General features: G+C 44.3%; 1 protein-coding gene across 2 annotated transcripts in view; it reads left to right on the top strand.

Annotated features, from left to right (window-relative positions):
* The window catches only part of LOC121283276 (solute carrier family 13 member 2-like), a 39,841-nt gene extending 25,130 nt beyond the window's left edge, over positions 1–14,711 (top strand). Inside the window, exons 5-12 of one of the 2 annotated variants that reach the window (XM_041197675.1) lie at positions 649–788; positions 4,487–4,609; positions 5,456–5,668; positions 6,214–6,323; positions 7,716–7,837; positions 7,945–8,106; positions 9,696–9,833; positions 14,577–14,711. In XM_041197675.1, the coding sequence (XP_041053609.1) occupies positions 649–788; positions 4,487–4,609; positions 5,456–5,668; positions 6,214–6,323; positions 7,716–7,837; positions 7,945–8,106; positions 9,696–9,833; positions 14,577–14,711 (1,143 nt within the window). Of the gene's footprint in view, positions 1–632; positions 789–4,486; positions 4,610–5,455; positions 5,669–6,213; positions 6,324–7,676; positions 7,838–7,944; positions 8,107–9,695; positions 9,834–14,576 lie in introns of both variants that reach the window. The other variant, XM_041197674.1, reaches the window with a different exon arrangement.
* Positions 14,712–16,243: the final 1,532 nt, after the last annotated feature.

The following is a 16,243-nucleotide window of genomic DNA, read 5'->3' as shown; positions in this document are numbered from 1 at the left end:
GGAACAGTTCAGGAATCCTGCAGTACTTCTATCAGCATTCTGCAGAGGGAGCTTTATTCTGTATCTAACCCCGTGCTGTAGCTGTCCTGGGAGTGTTTGATGGGGACAGTGTAGAGGGAGCTTTACTCTGTATCTAACCCCGTGCTGTACCTGTCCTGGGAGTGTTTGATGGGGACAGTGTAGAGGGAGCTTTACTCTGTATCTAACCCCGTACTGTACCTGTCCTGGGAGTGTTTGATGGGGGCAGCGTAGAGGGAGCTTTACTCTGTATCTAACCCCGTACTGTACCTGTCCTGGGAGTGTTTGATGGGGGCAGTGTAGAGGGAGCTTTACTCTGTATCTAACCTCGTGCTGTACCTGTCCTGGGAGTGTTTGATGGGGGCAGTGTAGAGGGAGCTTTACTCTGTATCTAACCCCATGCTGTGCCTCTACAGGGAGTGTTTAATGGGGACAGTGTAGAGGGAGCTTTACTCTGTATTTAACCCTGTGCTCTACCTGACCTGGGAGTGTTTGAGGTTTTCTTTCTCCAGAACCAGTTCATGAATGAATATGATAACTATTATCCTTCAAAGTTGAAATTCTGACTTTGTGTCTTTTCCAGGTAACGGACAGCTGCATCCAGCAGAGGACAGAGCCAGGATAGAGGAGGAAAAAGACAGTCAATTACAGAAACATTTGAATCTATCCAAGGGAATGAGTCTGAGTGTGTGCTACGCAGCAAGCATTGGGGGCACTGCTACTCTCACTGGTACCAGTCCAAATCTCATCCTGACTGGACAGTTAACTGAGTGAGTATGTGCTCAGCATCCCAGGTGACCTGCTGCTGTAACAGTGACTCCATTGTCCAAGCCATGGAGTCAAGCAATCAACCAACCACCACCTTCATTTGGTCAAGTCCCCACCACTTCACCCCTGATCTTACTAACTTTAATCAGCTTTCCATCTGCTAATGCATCAGATTCAAAACCCTTGTCCTTGTCTTCAGATTGAGTTCATCCTGCTACCTTGTCTCCCATCAGTTCTTGTTGCTTGGAGACAGTGATCTAGTTCCAGGCTGTTTTGTGATATGAAAGGGCTCTTTGAATGGAATTGGTGACATGTCATGTCAGGTTGGCACAGTTGGTAGCAATCACACCTCTGAATTTGACCACTGTGGTTACCTGTCCCATGAAAGACCTGAACTCTGTGCATTATCATAGGGGTGCTACACTGTCAGGGGTGCTGTCTTTCAGATGAATTGTTTAACTGGGGCCTTGTCTGTCTGTTCAGATAGAATAAAAGATACCAAGGCATTATTTGAAGAAGAGCAGAGATGTTCTCTTGGTTCCCTAGCTAATTGAACACTCAACCAATTTTTGGTCTGTTTTTTAAGATACAGATTCCAACTTTGAATATTTGTTCTGGAAGAATAAGAATAAATACAAAAACTCCCACCCTAACACCTACCACTATAGAATCTACCCACCCATCTAATCTTCTTCCACAGCCCATGTACACGATACCCTATCATAGCTTCTATTCCACAATTTAACCTCAAGAAGGAACATTCTGTATCCACACACCTTAGAATCATTGAATCATGCAGCACAGAAGGAGGGCTTTTGGCTCACTGAGCCTGTGCTGGCTCTTTGACAGAGCTATTCAATTAGTCCCATTTCCCTGTTCCTTCATTGCCCATTTTTTGCTTTTCAAGTATTTATCCAATTTCTTTTTAGTCAGTGCATTCCAGATCACAGCTATAAGCAGCTTTTCAGCTACTTCATCAATGTCCTTCCTTCCATCAAAGGTCAGAAGTGGGGATGTTCGCTGATGATTGCACAATGTTCAGCACCATTTGCGACAGTTACTGAAGCAGTCCATGTCTAAATGCAGCAAGACCTGGACAATATCCAGGCTTGGGCTGTCAAGTGGCAAGTAACATTCGCGCTACACAAGTGGCAATGACCATCTCCAACAAGAGAGAACCTAACCATCGCCCTTGACATTGAGTGGCATTACCATCACTGAATCCCCCACTATCAACATTCTGGGGGGTTACCATTGACCAGAAACTGAACTGGACTAGCCATATAAATACTGTGGCTACAAGAGCAGGTCAGAGGCTAGGAATCGTTCAGCAAGTAACTCACCTCCTGGCTCCCCAAAGCCTGCCCATCATCTACAAGGCACAAGTCAGGAGTGTGATGGAATACTCCCCACCTGCCTAGATGACTGCAGCTCCAATAACACTCAAGAAGCTTGACACCATCCATAACAAAGCAGCCCGCTTGATTGGCACCACATCCATAAACATTCACTGCCTCCACCACTAATGCACAGTAGCTGCAGTGTGTACCACCTACAAGAAGCACTGCAGAAACTCACCAAGGCTCCTTCAAAAACACCTTCCAAACTCACGACCACTGCCATATAGGAGGGCAAGGGCGGCAAATACAGGGGGACACCACCACGCTCCAAGGCACTCACCATCCTGACTTGGAAAAATAAACCTTCACCTTCACTGGGTCAAAATCCTGGAACTTCTATCAGCACCATGTAATGGGAGATTTAGTCTGTGTCTAACCCCTGCTGTCCATGTCCTGGGAGTGTTTGATGGGGACAGTGTAGAGGGAAATTTACTCTGTATCTAACCCCGTGCTGTATCTGTCCTGGGAGTGTTTGATGGGGACAGTGTAGAGGGAAATTTACTCTGTATCTAACCCCATGCTGCTCCTGTCCTGGGAGTGTTTGATGGGGACAGTGTAGAGGGAGCTTTACTCTGTATCTAATCCTGTGCTGTCCCTGTCCTGGGAGTGTTTGATGGGGACAATGTAGAGGGAGATATACTCTATGGCTAAGCCCGTTATATGCCTGCCCTGGGACTGCACATGGCGCAGGAGGTAACAGATTAACATGGTTAAAGGTTTGGTTAGATAACAGGAAGCAGAGAGTAGGGATAAAACGATGTTTTTTGGATTGGCAAGCTGTAACTAGTGGGGTGTTACAGGGATCAGTTCTCGGGCCTCAACTATTTACAATCTATATCAATAACTTGGATGAAGGCACCGAATGTATGGTAGATAAATTTACCAACGACACCAAGATAGGTAGGAAAGTAACTTGTCAAAAGGAGGTAAAGCAGCTTTATCCAAGCTTTTCCCATGATGGTGGGGGTGGGTGGGGGGGGGAGGGGGCACATTTCCATTTTTTTCTCACTCACGGGGCCACTGAACAAATTTTAGAAAGATAAGATTTAGCAGAACATCAAACTGAATGTCAAAAAAAGTATTAAGAAAAGAAAGAATTGCCAAGCAAAAATGTCATAGCAATAAATTGTTATATTAAACAAAAGGGTAATTAATAAAAATGGCCCAGAGTGTGAAAGGGTCAGGGTGCATGTGTCTGGTTCAGTTCAGAGGGTGTGGGGAGGTTGGACCTTGCGGGGTGGACTGGGGGTTGAGGGGGGGGTCAGACCTACAGGGGTGGGGTTTGGTCATGTCGGGTCAGTGGGGGTGTCAGGTCAGGTTGCGTCTGGCCTTTGTGAGGGTTAGGTCAGGCCTGCAGGGTGTGGGGGGGTATCGGGTCAGGCAGGTGTCGGGGTGAGAGTCGGGCCCTCATGGGTGGGGGGAGATGCCCTGTGCGGGTGGGGGGAATTCCAGGGGTGGTTGGGGGGGTGGGGGGGTGGAGAATACAGTTGGTGGGTAGTTACAGGGGGCACGGGTAGTTCCATGAGGGATTGGTGTGAGTCTGTACAATATTTACCCCAGAAGTTAGAAGAGTTTTTAATTCTTCTAACTTTCTCTAGGTAACTATTGGTATAACCCAATCAGAACCATCTAAAGTTTGCAATTTAAATCGCATTTTCGGATGGTTCCCAATGCAGGGCAATTGCCCAGAGGAAGTCTGCTCTTCTAGGCAATTGCTATGCAAACCCTTGCCTGGGAACTTCTGAAGGGGATTCACCAGCGCATCTTCGGGGTAGCCTCTAAATCCGACATTGGGGAGCTCAGAAGTTATGGCCAATAAGATCCTGAGGGGATTTGATAGGATAGATACCGGGAGGATGTTTCCACCTGTGGGAGAGACTAGAACCAGGGGAGATCTAAGGAGTTTAAGAATAAGAGATCTCCCTTTTATTCAGAGATGAGGATAAATGTTTTCACTCAGAGAATAGTTAGTCTGTGGAACTCTCTTTCCCAGAGAGTAGTGGAGGCTGGGTCATTGAATTTACTCAAGGCTGAGTTAGACAGAATTTTGATCGACAAATGAGTCAAGGGCTTAGGGGGGCTGACAGGAAAGTGGAGTTGAGACCACAACTAGATCAGCCATGATCTTATTGAATGGCAGAGCAGGCTCGAGGGGCTGAATGGCCTACTCCTGCTTCTGAGTCCTTTGTTCCTATGTATGTAAGTTATTTCAGGTTAACTGGGATCACTTTAGTTTATTTCGGTCAATTCAGTCTACAGAAATCAGTAAATATTTTACACTGATGTTTCTTTGGTTTCAGCATCTTCCCAGACAATGGAGACATTATAAATTTTGCAACCTGGTTCGGTTTTTCCTTCCCTTGTATGTTCATCACATTGATACTGACGTGGATTTGGCTACAGATTTTGTTTCTGGGATTTGAGTAAGTGCCATTGTTCCTCTTGTCCTCACACATCTGCAGTTCCATGGGAGTCCTGGGACAAATTGGACGCGTTAGGTCAATTTTTTAGTTTTAATGGGTCATCAACGCTTCAGAATTGTTCTAGTGTTTCCAGTAGTTAAGGATTAATCTGCTGTGAGCAACACACGGGAGGTAAATCATAAAGAGCGTTAAAAATTGTGAGTTTTTTTATTGATTTTCTTGGTGCCCTTTTTCAGGATTGTAAAATTATTGGAGGTTATGGGGAAAAATTGCTGTTTGACTCTCAGTCAAGAATCGTCTGATTGGTTAATTTGATAAAGTGCCACACAGCAGACTTCTGATCAAAGTTAGAGCTCATGGAATAAAAGGGATAGTAGCAACATGGATCCAAAATTGGCTGAGTGGCAGGAGACAAAGAGTAGTGACTGGCTGGTGGAGAGGAAAAGGGAGTCTGTGTCTGTTCTCCAGGTTTTGTGAATAAAACTATGTTAAGGAAAGACTGACTCCAGACACCTTATTATTAGGATAAGGGGAGAATCATTTAGGACTGAGATGAGGAGAAATTTCTTCTGAGGGTTGTGAATCTTTGGAATTCTCGATTCCAGAGAGTTGAGGATTCTCAGTCATTAAGTATATTCAAGACAGAGAGTGATGCATTTTTAAACACTAAGGGAATTGAGGAATGTGGGGATAATGTGGGAAGGTGGGTGTTGAGAAAGAAGATCTGCCATGATCTTATTGAATATCAGAGCAGACTTGAGGGGCTGAATGCCTTCTCCTAGTTTTTATGTTCTCACATTAATGCTGGTGTTGATTCTTCCCTTCCTCTCCCCAATGTCCTCTTAGCATGAAGGAGAATTTCGGTTGTGGGATTGCAAAATCCAAGAAGGATATTTCTGCCTACCAGGTGATGAAGGATGAGTATAAGAACTTGGGGAAAATGACATTTGCAGAGATTGGGGTTCTGACCCTCTTTGTCCTGTTAGTCATATTGTGGTTCACCAGGGACCCTGGCTTCATGCCCGGCTGGGCAACCGTCCTCTTCAACAAAGAAGGAAAGTAAGTGAAACTTTGCTCTTTCTCTCTCTATCTTTCCCTTGCTCTATCTCTCTCACCCTCTTTCTATTTCCCTATTTCTTCCTCCCTCTTTCCCCTTCTCTCACTGTCCCTCTCTGTCTCTCCCTCACTCTCCCCCTCTCATTCCCTCTCCTTCTCCCCTTCTCTCCCTTTACCTCCCCAGAAGGAAAAAAAAACAGTAAAAACTGGGAAATAAAAGTACTGGTCCGACTGTTATCTCCTTCTGGATCTCTCCCTCCCCCTCTGTCTGTCTGTCACTCTCCATGTGTCTCCGTTTCTCTTGTTATGATTTCCATCCCCTCTCTGTCCCTCTCTCTGTTTTCTCTCTTCCCCCTCTCCCCCATTTCTCTCTCCATCTCTTTCTTGTTATGATTTCCATCCCTTCTCTCTCTGTCTCTCTCCCCCATTTTCTCTTCCTCTCTCTTTCTCTCCTTCCCTCTCTCTCTCTCCCCCCTCTCTCTCTTATGATGTGCATCCCCTTCTCTCTGGTGACTCATCTAAAACTCTGTTCCTTTATCTTTCCTCAGTGTTGTCACCGATGCTACCGTGGTGATTTTCATCGCGGTGATAATGTTTATAGTCCCGTCGGACAAGCCGCGGCTCCCGTGTTTCAACAGCGGCAGCGGGGACTTGGAGAGCAGCGATGCAGGTACCAACCATTTGGGATCAGGGAGTGTTTCCAGTCTGATCCCGGCCTGAGGATCAGCTTCATTACCATCTGGTTTTGGTTTCCATTCAGTCTTGGGATTTGGTCGCCAACATTTATTGCCCCCTCACCAATTATCTTCAGGAAATGGTGGAGAACAGTCAACGTCTTGAATGAAAGAAAGACTTGCATTTATATAGCACCTTTCATGACCTTAGGATGTCTCAAAGCGCCTTACAGCCAATGAAACCAGTCCGTTTTGATTTGAAATGTGATCACTGTGTTAATATAGGAAACTCGGTCGCCACTTTATGCAGAGCAAGATCCCACAAACAGCAATGTGATGATGACCAGATATTCTGTTTTTTGTGATGTTACTTCAGGGATAAATTGGCCCCAGGATATTGGGAGGATTCCCCCTCCTGATCTTCTTCAAAACAGTGGCCAGGAATCTTTTCGGCTTGCCTGAGAAGGGTCTCAGTTTAACGTCTCATTCGAAAGGTGGCATTTGTAGCAGTGCAGCACTCCCTCAGTGCTGTACTTAGTGTGTCAGTCTAGATTAAGTATTCAAGTTCCACTGATTGTGATTTTCATAAACTGAGTGACTTGCTAGGCCATTTCAGAGGGCAGTTACGAGTCAAGCACATTGCTGTGGGTCTGGAGTCACATGTAGGCCAGACTGGGTAAGGACAACAGATTTTCTTCCCCCTAAAGAACACTAGTGAACCAGAAGGGTTTTAAACTACAACCTGGCAGCTGCATGGTCATTTTTAATGATTCCAGCTTTTCATTCCCACATTTCTAAACCTGAATTCAGATTCTCAAGCTGCCACAATGGGATTTGAGATCTCTGGATTTTTCATCCAGTAACACAACCACAAGACTCCTGCACCCCCCACCAGTTCCAATGGCCACTATCTCAGTGCTTCCGTGGAGGATGGTCAATAACCAGAGGAACACAGATTTAAAATAATTGGCAAAAGAACCAGAGGGGAAAATGAGAATTGTTCTTACACAACGAGTTATTGTGATCTGGAACACACTGCCTGGAAGCAGATTCAATAGGAACTTTCAAAAGATAATTAAATAAATACTTGAAAGGGAGAAATTTATAGGGCTAGCGAGGGTGGGGTGGGGTGGGGGATTTGGGACTAATCAGATAACTCCTTCACAGACCCAGCACATACACGATTGGAGTTACTGACTCCAGAGGGATACATTTTGGGTAGGGCTTTGTTGCACTGGCGCGCTGTGACATGGGTTACTGCACAGAGAGGGAGGCCGACGAGAGGAGAGGCACCAGATTATGCAGCCAATTCAACTGTTTTTGGCCTGGATAAAAAGTCCCTGGTGCAACTAGTGACAGATGTTTTGTTCTTCCAGGTCACAAACGCAAGTATGGTCCTGCTCCTGCCTTACTGAACTGGAAAGTTGTCCAACAGAACTTGGCCTGGAACGTAGTCATACTATTGGGAGGAGGTTTTGCACTGGCTAAAGGCAGTGAGGTAACTCTGTCTGTTACTATTGGAGACACATTCTCAGAGACTGGGGAATGGGTGTGATCATAAGAACATAACAAATAGGAACAGGAGTATGTTATTTTTCCCTCCAGGAATCTGGTCTTTCCCGGTGGCTTGGGGATCAACTCACCCCACTTGAGGCCATTCCCCCATGGGCCATCGTCATCATCCTCTGCCTGATGATTGCTACCTTCACGGAATGTGCTAGCAATGTTGCAACAACATCACTCTTCCTTCCGATACTAGCTGCGATGGTGAGTCCAGTCACTGCCTTGAAACCTTACATTAACTATCATCATGTTTCCACCTTCTCCTGCCTGTGGAACCTTTAGGAAATCATTCTTGGGATGTGAGCACCTCTGGCAAGCCCTGTTTTATTACCCATCACTCATTCTCCTTGAGAAGGTGGTGGTGAGCAAGGGTGGCCTTGCCTGTTAAGAGTTAACCACTTTGCTGTAGGTCTGAGGTCACATGTAGGCCAGACTGGGTAAGGACAGCAGATTCCCTTTCTTCAAGAACCTGAGTGAACCAGGTGGGTTTTTATCACAATCCGGTGGCTTCATGGTCACCATGACTGAGGCTAGTTTTTCGATTAATTTAATTAAATTCTCCCAGTTGCAGAGGTGTCTCCCGATCATTAGTCCAGGCCTCTGGATTACTGGCCTTGTAACACATCCACTATGCTGCTGAACACTTGTCTGTTCAGTTCTCTTTATTTTGTTCGCTATAAGATAAGCCCTACTCTCATATGGATCTACCCAACCATTCGATATCCTGCCACAGGCCATCCACATTCTCCACCATCATGGACTCTCCACACTCATTCCATCTTCTGAGATCAAGTTCTGTTAGCAACAACAGTTGCTTTATAAAACACCTTTAACACAGTAAAACATTCCCAAAGTGCTTCACAGGAACGATTATCAAACAACGTTTGACATCGAGCCAGACAAGGAGATTTTAGGGCCAAGTGACCAGAAGCTCGGTCAGAAAGGTTGGTTTTAAAGATCGTCTTAAGCGGGAGAGAGAGAGAGGTGGAGAGGTTTAGGGAGGGAATTCCAGAACTTAGGACGTAGGCAGCTGAAGGCACAGCCACCAATGGTGGAGAGATTAAAATCGGGGATGTGCAAAAGGCCAGAATTGGAGGAGCACAGAGATCTCAAAGGGTCGTGGGGCTAGAAGACATTAGAGATAGGAAGGGGCAAGGCAATGAAGGGATATGAAAACAAGGATGAGAATTTTAAAATTGATAGATAATGATAGATGTGTGAAGATGGATTAATAGTTTTGGACAGGTCAACAGGCAGACAGATCTATAGATTAAAAACAGATGGTTAGGGAGTCATTTACAGCACAGAAGGAAGCCATTCAGCCCATTGAGTATGCCGATAGCGAGAATGCGATCGAGTGGGAGAATCTCCACACTGCTGTTGTGACTTTGGCGAAAGGTCAGTGATCCAGAGTGTGCCTGGCGTTCCATCAAGGTTACAACTGGGGTATTAACCCAAGGAAATTTGGCTCCATTGAGATAGTAATCAATCGATAGAGAGAAAGGAGAATGTGATAGACACAAAGATAGAAAGAGAAAGGAACAGGTTGAGAGAGAAAGCAAGATAGATGGGATAAGTGAGAGAGAGAATTTGATAAACATAGAGCTCAGACTTAGATTGAGCTGTGTGAATACACAGGGACATGATCAATATCATTGATTATTAGAAATATGTCCGACATGGCTTTACATGCAACAACTCTGCAGTGGGTAGATGCAGGGCTCAGTGTGAAAGTACTGTGTGTGGGTGGTTTTGCTGAGTTTTTAGTGACTATTTTTGTTTTACATTCGCAGGCAAAACGTATCCACCTCCACCCGCTCTACGTCATGCTTCCCTGCACTCTCTGTGCTTCGTTCGCTTTCATGCTGCCAGTGGCAACTCCTCCAAATTCCATTGTCTTCTCCTATGGGTACCTGAAGGTGGCTGATATGGTAGGTGTTCAAAAGGTCAAAACATCACTACTCATCAGAGTTAGAGAACATTCTGGTGACTTTGAAGGATTGGAATCCCTCTCACCTAGGGCCACGTGTCTCCCTTTTGCTCCTCAGAATTCACATTCATTTTGAGGGTGAGAAGTGTGGGCCTAAGACTAGTGTCCTAAACATAAATAAAGGCAATTACAAGGGTATGATGACATTGTTAGCTAAAGTGAATTGGGAAATTAGATTAAAGGGTAGGACAGTAGAGAAGCAACAGCAGAGAAAAGTTGCTAATGTAACACCTTTATTCAAGGAAGGAGGTAGACAGAAAGCAGGAGACCATAGACCAGTTAGCCTAATGTCTGTCATAGTGCCATGGACACAATTTATGTAGGTGATTCATGATCAGTATTTTTGTGTAAGAGGCATGTGTTTTCTTACCTTCAGAGTGATTGTCCTAATTAAATTATACCAGCAGCAAGCATTTTGTGAGTTTAAAAATAAAGAAGGTTCTTTATTGTCACTCACTTATACCAAATATTTAAAACATGACATCTCACTCACACTATCATACACCCAAAGATTAGATAAGGATGAAGGTAAAAAATTGTGGTTACGACTTATAGTTATCTCAGTCTTTCATGGCAGGACTGTAGTTTCTTATGTAAAGTTGATGCTTTAGTTGAAGTGATAGTCTTATAAAGAAGATGATCGTCAGTAAGCTAGAATCCATTATTAAAGAGGTAATAGCAGGGAATTTAGAAAATCATAATACAACCAGGCAGGGTCAATATGGCTTTGTGAAAGGGAAGTAATGTTTGACTAATTTATTAGAGTTCTTTGAGGAAGTAGCAAGCACAGTGGATAATAGGGAATCTGTAGATGTGGTGTACTTAGATTTCCAAAAGGCATTCAATTAGCTCGCACTGTTATGAACACAGCCAATCTTAATTGCTGCGCAAACTAAATCACAGAGGGAAACTTGGCTTTTGGGCCATACCATTTTAGGTGTATTCTGAGAACAAGAAGAAGGCGTAGTGACCTCAGTAGTAAGAGGTCAAGTAATACTTTTGGGATTTAAAAAATTAAAAGTAAAAGTTTTATGAACAAGAATAAAAGAAAACTTAAGCACACAAGATTACAGTTACACAATTAAGGTTAGTCTTACAAACGTTTCCCCAAAAAACTCTCCACTTGGTCAGACCCACAAGTAAACACCTTCTATGCAACACTCCCTTATAGATATTTAACTATACAAAATTCAGTAACATTACCCGAGGCAAACTGCTGCAGCTTCAATAAAGGCATACCACGTGATGTGTAACTCACTTCCACTCTGCTGTGGAAAACCAAATTTCTGAATAAAATTGCTTTTTGCAGCCCAAGACTTTACTAGTTTGACTGGATGTTTGATTTAAACTGCATCTCCTCCCAGCCCAGAGCTAACAGCTCCTAACTCAGCTCCAGCTGCTACCTCAACAGCTCAAACAGCAACTCTAAAATACCGTTTTTCCCCTTTCATCTCACACCTCTTTGAAGCTGAAAACCTTCCAAATATAGAAACTGAAATCCTTCCAAATATAAAATCTTTCATGTCTCTATCTTGTCTTTGCTTTCAGGTCAATACAATATAATATGCCCCCCTTCTATTTATCCATGGGACTCCTGCAAGATGCAAATATGTTTGATGACACCTCTAACTCCCCTTTGATATTCCAACAAACTCTCAACTTACCTGAAAATGCAAATGATGGATCTAACCTATTTATTTGTACCTCAAAGCTAACACCTCTATCCTATTCATATTTTAACCTCCTCAGACAACTTGTCTCCTATTAATCTCTGCCCAAATTAATTAAATCATACACACACACACACTCACACACACATAGACAGACTTTTTCACAGAATAACAATATTCCCCAAAAATATTTTTAAAGACATCCACTTCTCACAATCACATCATGGGTGTAAAGGGTAACATATTAGCACAGATAGAGGATTGGTTAGCTAACAGGGAGCAGAGAGTAGGAATAAATGGGTTATTTTTGGGATGATAAGCTGTTACTAGTAGAGAGTCATAGGGATCAGTGCTGGGATCTCAACTGTAGCCAGTCTACATCAATGATTTGGATGAAGGGACCGAATGTATGGTAGATAAAGTTGCTGATGACACAAAGATAGGTAGGAAAGTAAGTTGTCAAGAAGACATGAAGAGCTTACAAAGAGACTTAGACAGGTTAAGTGAATGAGCAAAAATTTTGCAGATGGAGTGTAATGTGGAAAAATGTGAACTTGTCCACTTTGGCAGAAAGAATAAAAAGCAGCATACTGTTTAAATAGTGAGAGATTGCAGAACTCTGCAGTGCAGAGGGATCTGGGTGTCCTGGTACATGAATCACAAAAAGTTAGTATGCAGATACAGCAAGTGATTAGAAAGGCAAATGGAATGTTGGTGTTTATTGTAGATGGAATGGAATTTAAAAGTAGAGCAGTGTCCAACAGCTGTACACAGTGTCAGTTAGACTGCACCTTGAACACAGTTTTGGTTTCCTTACTTAAGAAAGAATATAATTGCATTTGAAGAAGTTCAGAGAAGGTTCACTCAACTCATTCCTGGGTAAAAACCTGGGTTATATTATGAGGAAAGGTTTTTTTTTCTTTCATGGGATGTGGGTGTCAACTGGCAAGGCCAGCATTTGTTGCCTAATTTCCTTGAACTGAGTGTCCTGCTAGGCTATTTCAGAGGGCAATTAAGAGTCAGCCACATTGCTGTGAATTTGGAGTCACATGTAGGCCAGACCAGGTAAGGTCAGCAGATTCTCTAAAGGACATTAGTGAACCAAATGGGTTTTTACTACAATCAGTGGTAGATTCATGGTCACCATTACTAAGATTAACTTTGTATTCCAGATTTATTAATTGAATTTAAATTCCACCAGCTGCCATGGTGGGATTTGAACCCATATCACCATGACCATTCATCTGGGCCTCTGGATTACTAGCCCAGTGATACTACCACTTCCCACCATCTCCCCAAGTTTGGGCAGATTGTGTCTGTAACTATAGGAGTTTAGAAGAGTGAGAGGCGATCTTATTGCATCATAAAAGATCCTGAGGGGTCTTGACAGGGTGGATGCTGGAAGGATGATTCCCCTTGTGGGAGAGACTAGAATTAGGGGACACAATTTAAAAATAAGGGGTCTCCCGTTTAGGATGGAGATGAGGAGAATTTTTCTCTCAGAAGGTTGTTAGCCTGTGGAATTCTCTTCCCCAGAAAGCAGTGGAGGTTGGGTCATTGGATCTATGCAAGGGCAAGTTAAATAGATTTTTGATAGACAAGGGAATTGAGGGTTATGGGGGGTGCAGACAGGAAAGTGGAGTTGAGGCCACAATCAAATCAGCCATGATCTTATTGAATGGTGGAGCAGGCTCAAGGGGCTGAATGACCTACTCCTGCTCCTAATTCTAGTGTTCTTGAGAAATATTCTTCAGCCTTGCACTATGGGCATTGGTGGCAAGGCCAACATTTATTGTTCCCTAAATACTCCTTGGGAAGGTAGTGATTAGTCAAATTTTTGAGCCACTGCAGTCTATCTGGTGTGGGTACACCCACACTGTTGTTAGGGAGGGAGTTCCAGGATTTGACTTAGCAATGGTGAAGGTTTCTGGCCCAGTTTCTGCTGTGACCGAATTACAGGGGGCAGAGAAAGTAGGAGGGCAATAAGTCACATTCCAGCAGCAGTTTATGAACATCACTCAGCTGCCCTGGGAGTTCAGCACAGTGCATGACTCTTAACGGGTCTGTGGAAAGCATTCTCACCTCTGAGTCAGAAGGTAGTGGGATCAAATGCCACTCCATAATTTGGGCTGACTTACCCAGTGCAGTACTGACAGAGTGCTGCATTGTCAGAGGTACTGTCACTTGGAGGAGAAGTTAAAGCAAGACTCTGTCTGCTCTTCCAGATGGCTATAAAAGATCCAACAGTCAAAATTTTACTGTACCTGCCCTGGGAGTGTTTGATGGGGACAGTGTAGAGGGAGATTTATGCTGTATCTAACCTGGTGCTGTACCTGTATTGGGAGTGTTTGATGGAGACAGTATAGAGGGAGTTTTACTCTGTATCTAACTCCATGCTGTATCTGCCCTGGGAGTGTTTGATTGGGACAGTGTAGAGGGAGCTTTTCTCTATACCTGAGCCCGTGTTGTACCTGTCCTGGGAGTGTTTGATGGGAACAGTATAAGAACATAAGAAATGGGAGCAAGAGTAGGCCATTCAGCCCCTCAAGCCTGCCCAGCCATTCAATAAGATCATGGCTGATCTGCCCCAGGCCTCAACTCCTCTTTCATGCCAGCTTCTCATAGCCCTCAACTCCCCGATATTTCAAAGATCTATCTACCTCCTCTTTAATACTTTCGTTGATCTAGCCTCCACAACTCTCTGGGGTAGAGAATTCCAGACACTCACTACACTCTGAGAGAGGAAACTCTTTTGCATCTCAGTTTTAAATGAGTGTCCCCTTATTTTGTAACTATGTCCCCACTGGTGGAAACATCTTCTCAACAGCTACCCTGTCAAGACCCCTCAGAATGTTGTACGTTTCAATAAGATAAGAGTAGAGGGAGCTTTAGTCTGTATCCAACCCCGTACCTGTCCTTTTAACCCCATGGTATGGCTGCACTAGCCTCTCAGACTCTTGATCTCAGCTGTGATTTCTATCACTATTCTCACACTTTTTTCTGATATTTCATAGGCGAAAACTGGAATTGTCGTCAATCTGATTGGTGTCATGGTAATCACACTGGCTGTGAACACTTGGGGTATGGTGATGTTTGACCTGGGAACCTTTCCTACCTGGGCAAATTCTAATTCTACAATCTTACCATGAACTGAACAAAGGACATGGAAAACCACATGCACATGGAAATATCAATCAAACCACCACCACTGCACAGAATCTGCGATAAAACTGTTAATTGCATTTTAATTATTGAAATGGTGCTATCCAGTTGCATCATTTGCTCACAGATTTTAATATGATGAGAGTCAATGTATACATTCTGGACTATGTGCTGTGACCGGATAGTGAGAGCACTTGCTGGCTGAATGATGGTGCAGGTGTTTGTAGCCGTGATATTCAAGTTAATTCTACAAACTCATGTTGCCCGGAAACTACTGCAGTAAAGTGTTTGTGTCTCTGTGTGTGTGTACGTGTCTGTGTATATGTGTGTGTCTTTGTGTGTGTGTGTGTGTATGTGAGTGTGTCTTTGTTTGTGTGTGTCTGTATGTGCGTGTGGCTGTGTGGATGCATCTGTGCATCTGTCTGGTATATGTCTCTGTACTTGTCTGTATCTGTGTATATATTTATACCTGTGTGTCTGGGGGCGGGGGTGTGTGTGGGTGCTTCTGTGTGTGTGTGTGTGTGTGTGTGTGTCTGTATATAGATGTCTGTGTGTGTGTGTGTGTCTGTATATGTGTGTGGCTGTGTAGATGCACATGTGCATCTGTCTGGTATACGTCTTTGTACCTGTGTGTGTGTGTGTGTGTGTGTGTGTGTGTGTGTGTGTGTGTGTGTGTGTGTGTGTGTGTGTGTGTGTCTGTATATGTGTGTGGCTGTGTAGATGCACATGTGCATCTGTCTGGTATATGTCTTTGTACGTGTGTGTGTGTGTGTGTGTGTGTGTGTACTTGTGTCTGTGTGTGTGCTTATGCATGGGTGATTGCCCACTCACGTTTCTTCATATTACAGGGGAACTAGGAAGTGAATCTGCGTCATTGTTACATGTACCGTTCAAATGAATGATTGTCCCCATTCTGGAGTTCATCCTGAGTTACTGGATGATGTTGAAGAGAATGAACAGTGTGTCAGTGTGTGTGAAGGTGTGTTTGTGAGTCAGTGATGTGTTCAGGTCACAGTGTGAGGCCACAGTGGGAGTGTGTGTCGGTGTGTGTATTGGGTTGTGTTTTTGTGTGTTGGCATGTGAGAGTCAACATGTGTTTTGATGAGAATGTGTGTTTCAGAGTGAGTCTACATGTGTTTAGTGTGTGTGATTTTGTGGAGAGGGTGTGTAGAAGAGTGCGTAGGCATGTGGCTGGGAGTGTCAGGGTGTGTAGGGGTGTGGGTATCGGGGGGCAGAGGGGGTGTGGGGTTCAGGGGGGCAGAGAGGTGTAGGTGTCAGTGGGTCATATGGGTGTGGGTGTCAGGGGGGTGTAAAGGTGTGGGTGTTGGGTGGGTGTAGGGGTGCCGGTTTTGGTGGGTGTAGGGGTGTGGGCATCTGTAGGGGTGTAGATGTTGGGGGTGTAAGGATGTCAGAGGGGTGTAGAGGTGTGTTGGGGTGTAGGGATGCGGGTGTCAGGGGGTATAGGGATGTGGGTGTCAGCAGGGTGTAGGGGTGTGGGTGTCAGGGGTGTAGGGGTCTA

This window comes from Carcharodon carcharias, chromosome 10, assembly GCF_017639515.1.
Source record: "Carcharodon carcharias isolate sCarCar2 chromosome 10, sCarCar2.pri, whole genome shotgun sequence".
In the NCBI taxonomy this organism is placed as follows: Eukaryota; Metazoa; Chordata; class Chondrichthyes; order Lamniformes; family Lamnidae; genus Carcharodon; species Carcharodon carcharias.
This window is presented reverse-complemented; position numbering and strand designations above follow the sequence as displayed.